The sequence below is a fragment of the Teleopsis dalmanni genome, chromosome 1 (genome assembly GCF_002237135.1).
Source record: "Teleopsis dalmanni isolate 2A chromosome 1, ASM223713v2, whole genome shotgun sequence".
Lineage (NCBI taxonomy): Eukaryota > Metazoa > Arthropoda > Insecta > Diptera > Diopsidae > Teleopsis > Teleopsis dalmanni.
The window spans coordinates 186,756,827-186,777,635 of record NC_051846.1 but is presented as its reverse complement, the minus strand read 5'-3'; the positions used below and the strand labels follow the sequence as shown (position 1 = coordinate 186,777,635).

At 26.7% G+C, this 20,809-nt stretch overlaps 3 protein-coding genes and 1 long non-coding RNA gene across 5 annotated transcripts; 1 reads left to right on the top strand and 3 right to left on the bottom strand.

Annotated features, from left to right (window-relative positions):
* Positions 1-417: 417 nt before the first annotated feature.
* On the bottom strand, positions 418-6,327 carry LOC119670762. Its single transcript, XR_005251728.1, has 3 exons — positions 6,104-6,327; positions 843-1,011; positions 418-440 (listed from the first exon to the last, which is right to left on the bottom strand). It is a non-coding gene; the product is annotated as an uncharacterized LOC119670762 (long non-coding RNA).
* A 1,789-nt stretch (positions 6,328-8,116) lies between these two features.
* Positions 8,117-10,381, top strand: LOC119670760 (translation initiation factor eIF-2B subunit beta). Its single transcript, XM_038081162.1, has 6 exons — positions 8,117-8,434; positions 8,488-8,574; positions 8,637-8,769; positions 9,173-9,496; positions 9,578-9,966; positions 10,025-10,381. The coding sequence occupies exons 1-6, from the start codon at positions 8,379-8,381 to the stop codon at positions 10,095-10,097; spliced, it is 1,062 nt and encodes a 353-aa protein (XP_037937090.1). The 5' UTR covers positions 8,117-8,378; the 3' UTR covers positions 10,098-10,381.
* A 56-nt stretch (positions 10,382-10,437) lies between these two features.
* Positions 10,438-12,917, bottom strand: LOC119666900 (phosphoglycolate phosphatase 2-like). The gene is made up of 5 exons (XM_038076178.1): positions 12,627-12,917; positions 12,429-12,563; positions 10,911-11,118; positions 10,525-10,852; positions 10,438-10,444 (listed from the first exon to the last, which is right to left on the bottom strand). Exons 1-5 carry the CDS (start codon positions 12,885-12,887, stop codon positions 10,438-10,440), a joined length of 939 nt encoding a protein of 312 aa, XP_037932106.1. The 5' UTR covers positions 12,888-12,917.
* Positions 12,918-14,449: 1,532 nt separating this feature from the next.
* LOC119670761 (4-nitrophenylphosphatase-like) lies at positions 14,450-17,407 on the bottom strand. 2 transcript variants are annotated; one of them, XM_038081163.1, is made up of 4 exons: positions 17,051-17,407; positions 16,853-16,987; positions 14,844-15,051; positions 14,450-14,785 (listed from the first exon to the last, which is right to left on the bottom strand). In XM_038081163.1, exons 1-4 carry the CDS (start codon positions 17,309-17,311, stop codon positions 14,451-14,453), a joined length of 939 nt encoding a protein of 312 aa, XP_037937091.1. In that variant the 5' UTR covers positions 17,312-17,407; the 3' UTR covers position 14,450. The 2 variants fall into 2 exon arrangements, with proteins under 2 accessions (XP_037937091.1, XP_037937092.1); XM_038081164.1 differs by having other exon boundaries at positions 17,060-17,407.
* Between the last annotated feature and the right edge of the window lie 3,402 nt (positions 17,408-20,809).

Sequence of the window (20,809 nt, the reverse complement as noted above, 5' to 3'; positions counted from 1 at the left end):
TCTTCAGAGATATCCAATATGTTTCTTTAGTTCGTAATTAACTGAACGAGATGTCCAACACATTTAATATCATATTCTCTTATCGTTAGAGAAACTTAGAGGAACTAAGTGCCTATCAAAAGTAGCACAGTTTTGAGTTAATGCTTAATTCTATTATATATTTTAGAAAATCAAAAAGATGTATTTATAAAATCTCCCTTCAATTATTTTATTATTTGTATAATTAACACAAAAATAAAAATAAAGTATTTATTAAGAAAGGGTGCATACGAGATCAAGTTTTCAGTTTCATACTTTGACGAGTTATTTGAAGAATTTGCATATTTTATAATTATAATTATTTATAATTATTATTTTAAAAAATTTATTTAAACTACTAATTTAATGTCATTAAATTACTATGCTTAAATAACTTACTTATTAGTTCACATTAGTCAAACCTTAAATTACAAACAAAAAAAAAAAAAATATGAGATAATAATCCGCCTCTGTCTCATTATATTTTTTTTGTAACATTAAATTATAAATGCACATGTTTTAAAATAAAATCAAAGGTTAGATAAATAAAGCAAATGAAACAAAAAAATATACAATTTAATTTAATTTAATTTAAAAATTTAAATAAAAACCAAAAAGGCAGTGTTTGATAAAACCACAATTCGGTTAGATTAAAAACACACAGAACAGTATGTTCTTTGTTAGTAAACATTTAATCTTGATTAATTATAGTCAGTAATTAGTATTTAATAATTAGTTATTAGCAATACTACGACAACAACAATATTGGAGAATTTATTAAAAAATTATGGTTGAATGATCAGAGAATTTTGAACTCTACTTACATGCGTCGAATTATTATTCGTGGCGTTGTTTAGCATGATTTGAACTATATATTTTGCTCTTGATAAACTCTAGATTTTCAAAAGAGTTTTATTTAAATCCAATGTTGTGTGTTTTTTGTTGTTCGAATCAATTTTTAAAAATTTTTTTAAATTTTTACAAAACAATAATCTTTTTTATATCGGAAAAAATAAAAAAAAAAACTATTTAAAAATTTATTTCATAAATTAAAGATTATTTTTTGTGTAATTTACTAGTTGTCCACTACACAAAATATTACACAAAATTTAATATAATGTAATTTAGTTTAAAAAAAAATTTTTTAATATTTTTAATGTAAAAAGAAAACATTTTTTTTTATTTCAATATACAAAAATTAATTTTTTTTATTTACTTATAATATACACAAAAACAATTATTGAATGTATTTTGAATGCACAAAAAAAAAATAAATTTGAACAAATGCAAAACTTGTAAAAGGGTTTTCGTTTTTAAAATTATTTATTATGACTCGGTTTTATTTTTTTTTTTTTCAATGCTATTATTAGTTTAATAATGTATGAAAAATTAAAAATAAAATTTATTTATACGAAAATGATACAACATTTGTTTATACTTCTAGTGATGCCAACACTTTTATAAAATTAGAAATAAAATTGTTATTATAAAATAATATCTAAATTATGTTGTTTTAATTAACAAACATTATTATATCTAAACAAACAAAAAGGATATACGAATCTATATGTATATCAAATACTATAGCACAAATTCTTAAAGTCAATAAACTATCAGAACCTTTCTATAAAGAACCCACCTATAGAGAATTCCTCTTTATAAGAAAACTTTTTTTTATTTGCGATATAGTAACTGTTTGATACGTTTAGACCTCTCTATAGCAAGCAGCTCTATACAGAAATCTTTTTCATATGGAGTTCCTTTATATAGCAAAGTCCTTTCTATAACGTAGTCCTCTTATATGAAGGAATCTTATATAAATTAAAGAATTTTCAAATACAAACATCCAATAGAGAAGTTCTTTCTATAACAAATTTTTTTGTTTAAAGACTAGAACTTTATCTATTTAATTTCTATCTATATCGAACTCATCTATAATTCCTCTATATAATAAAGACGTATTTAGCCAAAACTTTAAAAGACTAATGCACAATGTTATCTATGTTAAATGTATAACATATTTAAATGTCAAGGTAAAAAATGTTTTTCTAACTTTCTATAACGATATATTTTTCGTTCTCGACGACTACTTTATACAGAGATCTAGGTGTATAAGTAAAATGAGAATAATAAATATTAATGTAAAATAAATTAGAAAAAAAAAATTTATGACTAATATAGCTAAAAAGAAGTGAGGTAAGGGTCGATATGTAAGGAGATAAAATAATCCACTAAGAACATTTTTCTTTATTCTTTTATTTATTGCAAGAGGAACCTAAAAATTCACAGACTAACTCATAAAAAAAAATCATTATAGAAACCAATGGAAGGTGATAACCAAGTTTTGTTTCTTTGGTAACATTAGTATACGTAGATATAATAGACTAATTCCTCTAATTCACACCAGCAAATTTTTAGGATGGAATCATCAATTGAATATTTTTATACATATACAATCACACACAATTGAAGTTACTCTTTATTGATGATCCAACACTTTTTCATTTTCTGATCCAAAAACATATGTCAGAATAACATACATTAAAATATAAACACAATATATAACTTCTGTCATATTTCCGATATTCACAAGAAAAGTAATCCAATAACCATATCTGTTTTTTTCAGATAACCTAAGAAACTAACAGAGAAACAATAGAAATCTATTTTAAAATCAGGTGGTCGGTAATTGATAGTTCAACAACCCGTTTTACTAAAACAGTTTTTTTTAAAAACAGAATATAAGTTAATAATATTATCACATATCAGTTTGTAAAAATCTAAAAGCAAATATTGAAATAAAAAATGTTTTTACTTTTTTTATTGTTTTGTTTTGAATATATTATAAATCAAACATTGAACTAGTTTTATTTAAGAACTGGAACTAGTTGCTTTCTGAACTAGTTTATTTAAATTAACAATAATGGGACATATTTACAAGAAAAACTTGGTTTTCAAACCTCAGAATTTCTTACACGATCATACAATGGGTCAATAGGCCTAAATGGATCCTTGCTATTGCCGGTATAACCTAACCTGTGTATCGTAATTATGATCACAATTGTACTGATTTATACCCATTCCTTCTGTAATCAGATTTCAATTACAATCCGATACGAAATAGTTCGATAATTGAAGTTAAACTGGTTTTTAACAAAGTTATTTATACTGTAAACAACAGTATAACGAATAAATAAATAACTAATAAAATAACAGTCACTCTAAAATTCTAATACGCACACACTAATTTTAGCCCTACTGATCTTTGACTTTAACCTAACATATGTAAGTGGTTTGTTTACTCCTCATTGACTTAAGACTAATTTTAATAAAAACCTATCTACCACTCATCTATTCCATATCCGAAACAACAATTCTTCTGCTCATCCTACCCTCCCTTACCTAACCATATACTAACCCATCTATTTGCATGTGTAACCCATTTCTGGTTTTCTGCTCTATTGTCTATATGCAACAAAAACAATAACAAACAACATTCAGAAAATAAATACCTGTATAATAAGGAATAACCTACAACATTGTTTAATTGGTAGAATTATTTTTTATATATAAAAAAAGAGCATAAGTGCCATATATTATTAATATGTTACTGAAAGTTTATTAAGTCGAGCGCTTCTAATTGAACATTGCTATTTAAAAAAAATTAAAATTGTAGTTCCAGCACAAACCAGGTTTCTAGTTTCCGGTTCGAAACCTTGATAAAATTCGAGTTAAATTTAAATCAACTAATTTAAATAATTTAAATTAAATTAAAAACATTAAGAATTACTTCTTTAACAATATTCAAGTTATAATATCTAAAATGCGTTTGTTACTGTTAATATCTTCGATAAACTATATCTTTTAAAACCATGAAAATAGTTTTTAGATCACACAATTTTTTTTTAATTAAAAATTTAATATGTATGAATAAAATTTATTATTAAAATTAATTGAACTAATCTTAACCACGTGGACGATAAAAATTTGTGCCACATAATTTTTTTTAAATTTAAAGTTTAAAATGTATAAAAAAAATTCCGTAATTGAACCCATCTTAACCACGTGGCCCGGTATATATGATATATACATATATATGAAAAATATGAAAAAACAGTAAATAAATATATACATATATTAAATATATATATTAAATATATATATTAAATATATATATTAAATATATATATTAAATATATATATTAAATATATATATTAAATATATATATTAAATATATATATTAAATATATATATTAAAAACAAAAAAATATATGAAGAGAAAAATATATGCCTATGTAAGAAAAAAATAGATATGTATGAAATAAAATTACTTCATATATGAAAATATATATGACAAAAAAAATATGTATATTTATAAAAAAAAAATTTATGTATATGACTAAAAAATATATATATATGATAAAAAAAAATTATATATATATGACAAAAAAATATTTATATATATATGGCCAAAAATATATATATCTATGACAAAAAAAAATATATAATATGACAAAAAAAATATATATGACAAAAAAAAATATATAATATGACAAAAAAAATATATATGACAAAAAAAAATATATAATATGACAAAAAAATATATATATGACAAAAAATAATTGATATATATGCAAAAAAAAAAAAATAATATATATATATATAAATGACACAAAATAAAAAAAAATATTATATGACAAAAATTTTATATATATATGACAAAAAAAAATATATATATATAATATGACAGAAAAAAAAAATATATATATACAATATGACAAAAAAAAATATATATATAATATGACAAAAAAATATATGTATATAATATAACAAACAAAATATTCAATAAATATATATGTGAAGAAAATATATACTTATGAAAGAAAAAAATGCATACAAATATGAAAAAAAGAAACTATATAAGTGAAAATATATGAACCAAACAAACACAAAAAATACAGTTATGACAAAAAAAATAATATACATAAATGACAAAAAATAAATTTGTTTATATGAAAAATAGGCCCACGCGGTTAAACTAAGTTTAATTATTGAATCAAGAAGTTTTTTCATACATTTTTAAAGAAAAATTTTACAAAAACAAATTATGTTTAACTTTATATTTAATAATTATTAATTATATTATTTTTACTTTCAAAAGAGAATAATTTTTTGATTCGCCTCTAATTTTTTTTAAGCCACTTGAATTCTCTTGAAGAAATATTTAATATTGTTTATATTGTATTATTATTATTTAAAACAAAAATGCTAAACAAGAACGCTTTAAATTTCCCTTTAAAATTTTATTTTATATAATTTTTTACAGAAACTAAAAACTCTATAAGCCCCCGACTATTATCATTTAGCACGTTTTTTAAATCCAAAAGTTCTAAGAAAATTTAAAGCTGGCGTCGGACAGAAAACGGTACTTAGAATTAAATTTTCAACGAATTTGCATCGAAAGGTAGTGGCAGTTGTTGGCATCACTGTTAGCAAAAACAAAGAATAAAAATCAATAAGCAGACTGAAGAGTGGAGGCTGCAATTGCAACAACACTACACAATTGACTCGCAAAACTTTTTCTATATAAATACTAATTCATTTTAATTTTAATTAATTCAATTCAATTTACAAAATAAACAAAGAAATCAAAAGGTCGTCTTTAAATTAAAATAATTATATTTACAAAGGCAAGAGAAAATTATTTATGCTCATTTAAAATGAGAGTGAATTATGCTTTTCTGAGTGTTCAATTTTCAGTCAAATTTGTTTTTTTATTTTCTTTTTGGTTGTATCTTCCTACCTTTTACAAGTGAAGGACTTGAGAAGTTAAATTTTTTTTAATTTAAATCGATTTTACTGTTTTTAAATTATTTAAAAACCACATAGTTATTGTTTCAAAGCAGTCGCGATAGCATTTCAGCAAACGGTAATCAACGATAAAAAAGCACAACTTTACAACGCACAATGAATCAAATTCGTATAATACCAATTAACACTGTTTTCGCAATTAAATTTTATAATTTTATGTGATTAGATGGTATTAAAGTTCTCGCAAAAAAAACAAGCAAACTTAACACTCACTTTTAAAAATTACTTTACATGTTTTTGCACCACAGATTTAGACAAATAAGAACTTTTCCAACTTTGTCTGTCGACCGGGAACGAACCGACTTCAACCCATACAAACAAATGAATGAATTGTTTGTAGAACATAGCGGCTTTCTAGAGCAACATACCTGCATATGGTACGTGGTGGAAGGTAACATTTTGTATGACAATCAGAAAGTAGTAGGAAATGTAGCGAAAAGTATTTTGTGGATCACATCCAAAAAGTATGTAAAATTATATGAAAACATAAGAGGTATGTTTTACTACTTAAAATTTTTATTATTATACGCTGTGTTCGAGTTCAAGTAAATTGAAGTAAAGTAAATTGAAATTAAATGTTTATTTATTTATTTGTTGCATTTATTATTTTTGGTAAAAAGTTTTCAAATGTATTTATTTATTTATTAAACATCTCATAAATTTTGCGCAATGGTACCATCTAATTTACCTAATTAGAAATTCGAATAAATACCAACATTCGCTGCCATACCGACCTAATTTACTATTTACTTTAATTTATTCGAACTCTCAAACGGTCATATCTTTTTACTTACATAGATTTCATATGAGTTTTATGTAAAAAATAGCTGATATGGCTGCATACATCTATAATTAAGTAATATGGTATATTGTAAACATGAACTTACTAATTTGGTGTACCCGTACACAAAAAACTAATAAAAACTTATTAAAGACCTCGAAATAACTGAGCTGTAATATAAATAAACTGTAGTTTTTATTTATAAATTTTTTTATTAGAGTCAAATTGATGAAATTGATTTTATTAATAGTTCGAACATATTAGGTTTTCTGCAACGCATAGTTCTGTCAAATTTTTAAGTGTGTCGGTACTGGCAGTAGAATAAATATGGTTGCAGTCTCTGATTTATGATTATAGTCTGTGGTTTATGATAATTGTTTGAGGTTAATGCTGGTAATTAATATTAGATAACTATATTAACTAACTGACTACAACTATATAACTAACTATAAGCATATTATCTTTCAGTGTTTTGGTAGTGTTTATAATAATTTGAAGTGTATAATATAATTAGATAATTAATTATTATAATATAATATAGTAAGTTGATGAAGTCATATTATTATATACCTTATACAAATTATATATCCCTACATATTATATATATACCTTAACGAAAATATTGTTGTTGTCGCGGAATATTTCGTCAAATATTTTTAGCAATTGAGCATGAACTATTAAAAATTATTTTAGTATTATATCCTAAAAAAATAGTTTATTAATCATAAAATCACCAGTTCGTTTTTTTGGCGAACTTAATATATAGTAATACTTATATAACACTTATATATATTGTATACAAAATATTTATATAAAGTTCCATATAAAATAATAATATCTACAAAGTCCAAATTTAATGCGAAAATATTTTTATGTAGTGCTTTATCTCAGTTTTTCGTTGAAAGTGGCTATTAGTACTAAGTTTAGGTGTAAAAACAGTATAAATTTATTACTATATTTTCTTTTTGAATTATGAAAAGTCAAAAACATATTTTTATATGCATTGTATTTCGATAAAAAATTATAACTCTTGTTGCATTCTTTGATTTAAACGGGTAAGGAACAATATACATCATATTTTCAATAAATGCAATTTTATTTAGTAAAGATATATATATGTCATATCATATACAAGATAAAGAATATATCAAACTTCATAATTTGTATACAGAGACTACATGAATGACATTTGAATGTATAGCACAAACAGTTAAACAAAATTACTGTTTGACAGTTTTGTTGATATGTAACAGAATGAGCATAAAATACAAGTAAACGGCTTTATGGATGTTGATGCTTGAAAGTGAATGGGCCGCCTTAATTCCGTAAAATAAAATATTTATGATAACACAATCAATAATAGAGTATGTCTTGAATTAAAATTTAAAATATATTAAATAATTGTGAATTTATAATAAATATTCATATTTTAAAAATTTCTAATATATCATATATTGTTACTATATTATTGTTAAAATAGCAATAACAATTTTAGCTCAAACACGTTCCACATATACCAACCCTGTTTATTTCTCAGCTGTTAATTTTTGGAGAAAATGAAAACGAAAACAATTTCTCACACACATCTATACATACGTACACATGCTTAACCACGCAGCAGATTTCATCAGCCAATTTGCAAAAACAAAACTTGTATTAAAAGTAATTAAATTATTTTAAATTAAACGAAAATTTTAAATACTCAAAATGAAGGAACTGCCAACTAAAGAAGTAGCTCAATTAATACATGATATTAAAGTGGGGTAAGTTAGCAAAAAAAACGCTAGAAATTAAAGGTTAATACATTTGTCAACAGAAATACAATCGGCTCATACATAATTACCTCAAAATCACTAAATCTATTTAAACATATAATAAACGAACAAAACTGGAAACATGCAGAGTAAGTAACAAAACTAAAATATTTAAAAATTATATTTATTATTATTATTGCATATATTTTAGTGCATTAATGAAAATTGTACGCACTCAGGGGCATTTACTGCAGTCGGCTTTGCCGCAGGAAACCGTAACTACAAACATAGCACGTAGAATCCTTAAGCTGATACGTGAAGAATTTGAGCTACTGCAGGCGAAGGTAAGTACATGGAAGCTACGGGTCAACTGTAATTGTTGTTGTTGTTGTGACTCAAATAGACTCTAGTATTCTTGTTATGAGTAGTCGATGGTATTTGATCTTGTGTATTGTTGAGTATCTTCGGGACATATTAATAGATCCAGGACATCTATGTTACGTAGTCACTATAATAAACAACTGTTATTGCTATTGCATAGCAAAAAGTCTTGCTAGTATCATATTTGTTGGAAGTAGTAAGTGCCTCCAAGATATAGAGCTGACTACTCTTGTCGTTACCAAGTATCATTCACCACCACTGTTACTGTGTCGTTGTTAGCAAAACCCTTAGAACGATTTGAGCTGCAACAACAAATACTTATAGTTGCCATTCTGTCGACATTATTTAATATACAACTTCCTTTAGGTGCATCAAATTAATGACGATTCTCAAGCATCATTATCTTTGCATAAACTTGTTACACAAACTAGTGAATGTGATATTAGCATAGATTACTCAAAACCACAAAAAGGTTTACGTGAAGCATTACTTGATCATTTGCAAGAAATCGAAACGGAACTCGAAACAAGCTGCGAAAATATATGCATACAAGCTGAAGAACATATACACTCCTCTGAGGTTATACTGACGTTGGGACATTCACGTAGTGTTGAACATTTTCTGAAGCGGGCCATTAAAAAACGTCAAAGTCTAACAATTATAATAGCAGAATGTGCACCAGATTGTAGGGTGAGTTGATTTACTATACTTTATAAATAATTGCACAATTCCAAAATTTGAATCAAAATGAATTTTTCTTATATATTTTAGGGACATAATTTAGCGGCAAGTTTAGCAACAGGTAATGTGGAAATAATTGTTATACCCGATTCAGCAATATTTGCTATGATGTCACGTGTCAACAAAGTAATCATTGGCACTCATAGTGTGTTGGCTAATGGTGGTCTACGTGCAGCTTGCGGTTCACATACTGTAGCACTTGCTGCCAAACATTATTCCGTTCCTGTCATTGTTCTAGCTCCAATGTATAAACTATCTCCTGTCTATTTGTGTTCCTATGAACAGGATGCATTTAATTTAGTTGGATGTGCGGAAAATGTTATATCGTACGATTCATTAGCTGCACGTTTTGCAAAAGTATATAGTCCAATATTCGATTATGTGCCGCCGGAGCTTGTGACGCTTTTTATCTCTAATATGTAAGTGATAAGAAAAATTTAATTCACCCACATTTATATTAAATAAACAATATTGCAGGGGTGGTCATGCGCCTTCGTATGTTTATCGTCTTCTCACGGAACTTTATCATCCTGAAGATTATGTTATGTAGTTATTAATATAATGTAATCTTAAAAGTGCTTTTAAAAAATGATCTTTAATAATCATAGCATATAAAAACGTTTATGTACAAGCCATGCTATTCAATAGTTCGAAATGAAGTCGTTTTCAAAATTTGTCTGAAATTATCCACAACATAAAACCAATGTTTTTAATATAATAAACATTTTAAGTAGATTATAATTTCATTAATAATGAAATGTTCTTCCATATGGAAAGTGAATAAATATATTCAAAATATTGCTTAAAATTAGTTGTACACTATCGTGTATACTCAATCGAAAAACAATATATATTTAAAAAAATATAATTCCAAAAGTAATAAAATCAAATTAAACGCTTGACAACATAACAAATTTTGTTTTTGTATCAAATTTCTTTTTACTATTCAATATTAATTATATTTGATTATTTATTTAATATTATTATTCGTCAATTTTATATTTTGAAATAATTCTATAAAATCCGCTAACCTATCAGCATAATAATCTGGGCGTAGATTTTCTTCAGCAACCAACATCTCTTCTTTCGTGCTTGTGCCAGTCAATACTAGTACTGTTTGAAAACCACAAACAGTACCAAATGCTATATCATTACTTAAAGAATCACCAATGAAAAGACAACGTTTTGGCGTAGTAATGTTATACATTTCTTTGATAATATCACCAAAACGTGGTGACGGTTTACCCAACGCAATTGGTTGCTTATGTGAATATTTGCTTAGATATTTGGCGAAATCCACGAATCCTTCAAATAATAATTATATTAAACCAATCGCTTTAAAAACTAAATTGATTGGACTTACCTAGTGTTGTCATATTAGCTGACATTAGTATATGTGTATCAGATCCACCCATTATGAGTTCGCAATCCTTGTCTAATAAATATTGATAAGCTTTGGCAAGCCCAGCATAGTTAAGATTATAATTTATATCAATCACAACAGCTCCTACTTTCTGTTCAGGTTTTATGAGGCGTGCTAGTGCTGCAGTGTCTAAATTATCTGTTACATCCTTTAATTTTTAAAATTCACAAAGAAATTATGTGTTGTATTTATTTTTGTTTTTGTAAAAATATTTTATATAAAAATGGATCCTTATACTGTTTTCTATAGGAACTAGTATTTAGTTCTATTTATATTTTATTTAAGATTTAATTTTATAGAAAGTTATTATATACTCAAATAATTAGGCCAGCACTACTGTACGGATGTGTAACATACAGCAAAGCCTCAAATACTGCCATAAAGCAATTACAGATAGCACAAAATCTGGCTTTAAGAAGACTAATTAAGATTTCTTGATATATTAGAACAACAGACATGTATAGAGATCTAAGAATCGACTCAGTGAAAAAATATATCAAGGACAGAGCCCTAAAATTACTCATAAAAGTCGATACGTTGCCTAACCGCGCACTAACAAATCTTAACCCCACCTCAGGACGCACAGGAAGATATGCTGATCTACTGTCCGTCATCAGTTAAAAGATAAATAAATGATAATAATTGTAGTATAGTTAAAGCTTGGTGTTGGGCAGGGATAAGCCCACCAGCCATAAAAGAGTAAAAGTGCGCAATAACACTAACTTAAATCTCAACAACAACAACATATACATGATGTTATATTTTATTATCTTATATATATAATTCTTCTGTACGTGTGTTGACAGTGAACTCCTCCTAAACGGCTGAACCGATTTTGATGAAATTTTTTGTGTGTGTTCAAGTGGATTCAAGGAAGGTTTAGATTCACAATTTGGCCCACTGGATAATGTCTTTTTAATCAATTTTTTATTTTTTGGTATCCATATACATTTATATTAAAAATTTAAAATTTATTCATGCTTACTTTGATTTGTTTAAAAACTTTAAAATCTCTAAAATGAATTGTAAAACTGACGTTGCATAGCTTAAGTGCATTTAAATTCCGCAGCATAATTATAGGTGAGCCAATTTTTAATCTTAAGTTATGTGGTGGTATTCCTGGTAAATCCAGCGAATTCAAAAATTCAACACACAAAAAAGAAGAATTATATATATAAAGATATAAATATCGTACAAAAAACAATGCCACGTCTTCGTGGACGAGGAGGAAATATTGGTCGACGGACTCGGAATTCACAATTACTCCAGAACCGTCGATTAAATAGATCGGCAGAAAACAATGAAGATGTAAGAAACCAGGATACAATTACACGTGCTAATGAAAGTCAAGAGCAACGCAACGAACGCCAGGAAAATTAATTGCAAGGGGAAACAACGTTCGCCGGGTCAGCTAGTATAATATATTTTTTAAATTAATTTTTTTATAAATATATTTACCAGTGTTTCTATATCGATGCCGCTATTCCGAAAGACCTCATTTGCCACGTGATTGTTTACAGAAAACACGCGTTCTTCCGGTTTGTATTTCTTCAAGTACATTACGATGGCTTTATTGGGGTTTATCACGTCTTCCTTATTTAGTAGATCAATAATTAAATTAAAATTAATTCAAAAAACCATATTTAAATGATTTACACTTTTTACTGAATCGATCCCAGCTAATTTAAATTTTTCCAAAAATTGCTCATCGTTCTTATAGCAATTATTTGTTACGAAAATGCATTTTTTCCCCTCGGATTTTAAAAGATTTATAGTTCTCCCAGTATTGGGCAAAGGACTCAATGCTAGCCACAATACACCATCGCAGTCACTTAAAATGAAATCAAAGGAATTAACGAAATCTTGCTGTTCTTGGACTGAGAGTTCCAAAATATGTCGAGAAATTTTCGCAAGCATTTTATTTATCTTTGACGTCTGCACTTGATAATGAACTTGTCCGTACTGCGATATGCGAAACCAATTCTTTGTATTTTATTTTGCAAAATTATTTCGTCCTATATATTCTATCAGATATGTAGACTTTATAAGCTATAATAGTTTTTGTAAGATAACAATTAATTTCGGGTGTTAATTCAAAAAAAAAAAAGACAAGCAATATCGTACTCTATTGGCTTTACATCGAAAAGGTTTGGACAAAATTTAAGAAGAATTGAATAGGTCAAAAATATTTAGGAATAATTGTGCTAGAAATTATATATATAAGATTGAATATATAAGTTGAATATATTTCTAAAATTAATTATTGCCAGAAAAGTGCTGGAGAAAAGTGCCAGAAAAGTACCTCTCCTTATATAGAGAGTATCTTTTAGTAAAATAAACAATTACTTACGACCGATTTAAGTAGTTCTTCGTAATATCAAATATCAGCAAATATTTAAAACTCAATACTATTTAGCCAATTTATTGTTGAAGACGGGTCTTTCATCTACATTACACATATATATATATACGAGTATATATAAATGAGTAAAGACAGATCGTAGCGCGACTCTTACGGATCGTCTTAATTTCATATAAACAAATAGTAATTTCTCTTAGAGATAAGAGCTAAAATTTTGTTTATTTAATTTATTTAACGCATAATTGGACTAGAAATGATCTGAAAGTCATTATTACACAAAGACACGTGAAAGAAGAATGAATTATGATTATTACCTTTAATTTTAAGATTTATGTCTTTATTAAGATTGTCAGGATATATATGTATGTATACACCGTCTTGCAATGTAGTGTGTTCTCTTAAGTTAATATTAACTGAAATTAGTTTCTATAAATTCTTCTGATATAATAAATGTATAAGATTTATTTATCTTAAACACAATTTTGACAAACTTATTCTTTATACGAGGGCTGTCTATTAAGTCTTGCGCCTAACAATGAAAACACAGTGGTTTATCAGTGAAAATGGTGTTATTGTTTCTCTTAGGGTTCTCCATGATGAGCAATATATTTTTACATTCGATTCAACGAATTTTTAAAACCATTTTGCCACCCTGACGTTGGTATCTCCAAACCAAGTGTTTTAAGTGTCTCTACGGCCTGTTGGAGCGTAGAAAAGCATTCGCTACGTATTTTTTTTCTTAAAGTTTGGAAACAAGATTAAATCATTGAGTGCTAAGTCAGGACTGTAATGCAGATAACCAATCAGTTCCTCATTTTAAATACTCAAAAACTCTTTTGTTTGAGCTAATGTGTAGGGGCTCGCATTGTTGTGGTGGAGGATGATCTTTCTTCGCCGATTGGTTTTCTTCAACTCTGTAAAAACTTCGGGCAATAAAATGGTTGTGTACCGCTCAAAATTAAATTTTACGTTGTTGAAGTGGTACACTTGTGACATGACCGGTAACCGGTATGCTCTCGGAGAACAATATTTTTGAGAACTATAATTCCAAAAGTAATAAAATAATATTAAACGCTTGAATTTCTTTTTACTATTCAATATTAATTATATTTGATTATTTATTTAATATTGTTATTCGTCAATTTTATATTTTGAAATAATTCTATAAAATCCGCTAAACTATCAGCATAATAATCTGGGCGTAGATTCTCTTCAGCAACCAGCATCTCTTCTTTCGTGCTTGTTCCAGACAATACAAGTAGGGTTTGAAACCCACAGACAGTACCAAATGCTATATCACTACTCAAAGAATCACCAATGAAAAGGCAACGTTTTGGCGTGGTAATATTATACATTTCTTTGATAATATCACCAAAACGTGGTGACGGTTTACCCAACGCAATTGGTTGCTTATGTGAATATTTGCTTAGATATTTGGCGAAATCCACGAATCCTTCAAATAATAGTTATATTAAATCAATCGCTATAGAAACTAAATTGATTGGACTTACCTAGAGTAGCCATATCGGCTGACATTGGCATATGTGTATCAGATCCACCCATTATGAGTTCGCAATCTTTATCTAATAAATACTGATAAGCTTTGGCAAGCTCAGCATAATTAAGATTGAAGTTTATATCAATCACAACAGCTCCTACTTTCTGTTCAGGTTTTATGAGGCGAGCTAGTGATGCAGGGTCTAGATTATCTGTTATGTCCTTCAAATTATTTAAATTGAGATTAAGGAATTATGTTTTGTATTTATTTTTTTTTATATTGTTTTACATTGTATTTAAATCCAAAAAAATATAGAGTTTATATATATATCTAAATTTATATTAAATTAAGTATATAATGAATTTATTATGTATTTAATAAAAAAATTATTTTAAATTATTATATTAAATAAATAAATATAATAAATTAAATATTTTTAATTTAATAAACAAATATTTTTAATTTAATAAAGATTTTATATATATTTAATATATATCTTTTTTTATACTGTTTTCTTACAGTAAATAATGTTCAGTTTCATATATATTTAATTAAATTTTTATTTTTTATATGTTATTTACATGTTTGATTTATATATTTATTCTTTTATTAAATAAAATTCATAGAAATAATGTTTTTTGACGGACCGACGTCATTACTGATCTTTAGCATATTGGAGAGTAGACTAAGAATCCCTCATAATATGTACTCTCGCACTCTAAAAAAGGAAATAATTTTTTATATCGTCTAACTTTTCAAATAGATGATCTAGGTAGAACGCATTTCTACCTAGAGAATCTAGCGAATATAAACTTCAGTGGTTCCTACACCTAAAGGGCACCATTTTATGTTTCCGAAGTGTAAACACTGTCTTCTGAAAGCAGACAACAGCCACTTTAAGAAAATTGTTTTTTAAAAATATGATGAAATGCAAATCAATATTAACGAAATTCAGTGATTTCTTAACCGCAAGGACATAGTACTATATAATACCGACGAACCACTTCCAAATCGGTATTTCAACTCATGAACGATGTCACCACTTCAGACAACTCTTACTCAAAATGCTAACAGACATCCTAATCAATAATACTGCAGTATGACAGGTATTGTCAAATAGCCCTTCGAAAATGGACACCTAAGCAGTATGGGTATTGCATCGAACCCCATTTGCAGATTCTGCAGAACTGGAGTCACCAAAGCACATGTCAGAAAACGGCGATACATATATAGACAAAAGTCAATATTTCTTAGAAAAACATTTAATACCAGGCAAAGAATTAGCAAAGCTAAATCTAACAGGCATGACACTTGAGTTCATTTTTTGCAGAAATCGCTATTGTAGATCTCCAGATCGCAATATTTTATATACTTCAAATGCACAATACAAGACAATGGCACTTCGAATATGAATATGGTATAGTGGTACTTTTTAGTCTAGAGACATCACACCTAGAAAACAATGTAATTAAACGTGCTTACATATGTTATATAGTAGACTCTGTGTATTTACATATTTTATATAAAATATATTATATTAATATTTTTTTAAATATTATATTATTCTATTAAATATTATTTTTGTATGTAATATTAATTTATCTATATCATTTTTCGTATATTATCTTTTATAAATTATTTTTTTATATGATAATTATATATATCAGTTCTTTTATATATTCTTCATACATATATTGTTATTATACTTATTTTTATATATTTTTTATATTAATATTATTATTATATATATTATTTTGTATACAAATTATTAATATATATTTTGATTTAATATATAACATAACATGTTAATATATTTTTTTTTATATATCATTTTATGTATAGTTTTTTATTTATTACTTGTCTATTTATACATTACTTTATTATAATTATATATTTTTATATTATTTTATTATATTTGTTTTTTACATTTCTTGTATATTAATAATATATGTAAATTATATTATTTTTTATTTAATGATATATTTTTTTTTTTTTAATTAATTTTTTTATAAATATATTTACCAATGTTTCAATATCGATGCCATTATTTCGAAAGACCTCATTCGCCACGTGATTGTTTACCGAAAACACGCGTTCCCCTGGTTTATATTTCTTCAAGTACATTGCGATAGCCTTATTGGGATTTATGACGTCTTCCTTAATTAATAGATCAATAATTAAATTAAAATTAATTCAAACAACTATTTTTAAATATTTTACACTTTTTACTAAATTAGTGCCGACTGACGCAAATTTTTCCAAAAATTGTTCGTCGTTATTGAAGGAATTATTTGTAACGAAAATGCATTTTTTCCCCTCGGATTTTAAAAGATTTATAGTTCTCCCAGTATTGGGCAAGGGGCTCAATATTAGCCACACTACACCATCGCAGTCACTTAAAACGAAATCAAAGGAATTTATGAAATCTTTCTGTTCTTGGACTGAGAGTTCCAAAATATGCCGAGAAGTTTTTGTATGCATTTTATGTATCTCTGACGTCTGCACCTGACGTTGTCCGTACTGCAACAGGCGATGTCAATTCTTTGAATTCTTTGCTTTCTTTGAATTCTTTATTTAGTGCTGTATTCTATCAGATATGTAGATTTTATAAGATAATTTTTGTAAGATAAAAATTAATTTCGGGTGTTATTGCTAAAATAAACCAGCAACAGCGTACTCTATTGGCTTTACATCGATAAGGTTTCGAAAAAATTTAGGAAGAATTGAATAGGTTAAAAATATTTAGCAATAACATTGCTAGAAATTATATATATCTATCCGCTTAAGAATATATATATATGAAAGTAAAAGTAAAATAAAAGTGTATAAGAATTATTTTTTATATTTTTATATATATATATTATATATGTACATAGCATATATATATTATATATATATATATATATATATATATATATATATATATATATATATATATATATATATATATTCTAATAAAAACCATTATTAAAATATATTTTATATAAGCAATTAAATTTATAATATTTCATAGTTTCATCTGTAAGAATTGGGTAATAGTGCTAATTAAAAAATAGGCCGAACCATTATCCTTTTTGATCCGCTGGTCAATGTTGTCAGTGTTTATTATAACTTGAATCACAACAACTGCTAGAGAAGAAAAAAATCGAATTACTAATAGAGTAGATTAAATATATTTAATAATTAATTGTCAAAAAAATGCAGGATAGGGAAAAGGCTATTTTTCTTTATATAGAGAGAGATACTTTCAGTATTAAAATAAACAATTTACTTTTAATATTGAACTGAGATCTACTAACGATTCAATCAACTTGATTTTCCTAATATAAAATATCAACAACATGAAAAATATCAAACTCATAATTTGAAAGTTATGAGCAAGGTCACAAGATATATATCTTTGGCTCGTCCCATTGGCACTCTTACCCAAATAAATGGTACCGTTGTCATACCATAATTTTAAGAAATACAATCTGTGTTAGACCGGAAAATAGGTATTAAAACTACTTATGTCTCTAATAGCTAAACGATTCATATAAAATAAAGGAAGTAATATTCTAGAGTGAGTGTACGTCTTTTAAAGAGTGTAGGACAATGATAATTAACGTGTTTCACTTTCTCGGATACGGTTAGGGACACAGCTATGACAATATTTGTTGAATGAGTCCATTAATAATTTGGTCGGCATCCCTGCTTTCAAGATAATATTCTGTGGGTAAGACAATTATTTGTAGTAATCGTATTGAGTTAATTGTAGATCAGAGACTTTTTTCTGCTTCCTCCAACGCACAGCTACGACAGTTGTCGTTGAATGATGCCTGATGATGTACATATACATAAGTACTCGATTACTTTTTTGATATATATATGCTCTGTCCATATTCTTGAGTAAAGACAGATTGTAGCGCAATTCTTACGGATCGTTATAATTTCATATTTTATATGCAAATAGTATTTACTCTCAAAGATAAGAACTTATATTTTGTCTATTATATTTGTTTAGCACATAATTGTACTATAAATGAACTGTACGTCATTTATTTAAGAATTTTGCATTATTTAGAGCTACAAACAACAGAACACGTAAATATAGAATGGGTTATGATTGTTCACTTTAGTTTTCAGATTTATATCTTTATTACGATTGTCGGGAATATATGTCTGTAGTGTGTATATACCTTAGACATGTAAGTTTATTTTGTGGTGTGAATATTTCCACGGGTATATGGGATGTATTAGATTTAATTATTCCGAGCACAAGTTTAACTAACTCATTCTATACTTTTTACACAGATGTGTATAATATAATAACAAGAGTATTTTATGTCTATATATTATGAAAGATAAATGTCTTAACTGTTACGTAGTGTTATAATATTTATATTATCTTATATGGAAAAAATTTAAAATAAATAATTATAAAGTTAATCACTAAAACAAATATGAATATATCTTCGTATTGTTTATTTGAGATTAATTTAACGTAAAGCGCTCATGAGAATTTCACGGTTTTGTCATGTGAATGGATTTGCGGTCCATTCGTAATATAAACGTGTTCAGAAAGTGGCTTCAAACTGATAGGTATTTATTATAACATCAGTAATGTTTTTTTTAAGCAAGTCATTTATAGGATCGCGGCTGAACGATCACAGTTAATTGAAAAACGTTTTTAGGTTCAAATTTTTTCAATTTTTGGAGAAAATTTTTTGGTATTTTTTTCAATCTCCAGGACGTATAGAATGTAATGTAAGTATTTATCTTATATTTAAACAAGAGATGTTTTGGAGTAATTTCAGGATTATCGCACCTTTATACTTGATTTTAAATATAGCTCCATTCGTACACTGGTGTAATAAACGTTCAGTTCTATAATACCAGAGAGCATGATATATAGGAGTAGATTCATTTCTATTTTCTATATATATCTTTACACAAAATGTAATTGATTAGTTAGTATCAATTAAATACTATATGGCGTAATCTATTCAAAGAATATTCCTAACCCGTACTTTCTCCACTCGATTATTCTATCAGAGACATGATCTTCCCCATTATCTTTTTTCTTCAGATCAAGTGCATCAAATAACACTTTCACTGAAACACACTCCTACATTGCCCGCGATTTACTGAAACGCGGTAGTCGCTGAAAAGTTATAGAAAAGTAATGATCTTACAAAGAACTTTTCTTTCCCAATGCTGATTCATCATTCTATCATGTCTTTCATGTATACGCGCCATACAAAAACATGATTGGAATAAGTGATCTATAAATCTCATATAGAATCAATGATCATATATAATAATGACCAATAATAATACATCATTTTATAATATGAATTCGCGTCATACAAAAACATGGTAGAAGGCGATCCATAGATTTTAAATTTTGTTGGTCAATAGTAAATTCTACAACCCAGTTATCTGCTTATCTACCAATAGATATCTTATAATATCTATTGGCATTCACAATTATGACAAATGACAGTCGGATCTAAAGACTGAGATAATTGTTCTTATTATGAAATAGTAAGTGATATGTATAATCCTTAGTAACCACATGACCATTCAAGCAACGTGAAGACTTTTCTATAAATTTTTTTTCGAGATCAGAAAAGGTAACAAAGATAGTAAGCTTTCTATATCCAATGAATGCGACAACATATTTACTTTGCACAGATATGAAGGTGAGACATTGAAGATGAGACGAATTTTTCTTTATAATCGATAAACATTTGGTGGAAATCAATGCTATGTTTATGCTATGTTCGGGACCTACGACAGTACGAATAGTACATAGTTACTTATGAGTGAAACGACTTGATTTAAAACCATTCTCATAGAGTCCGAACAGTGAGTCGACATATAAATTTTAACCTTTCATAGCCATAGGTGTTAGGCTTAACGATTAACTATCCGGTTGTACTTTCGAACATCTTTTCTATATCTACACATCTTGATTTCTTTTCGCTTATGACTTTT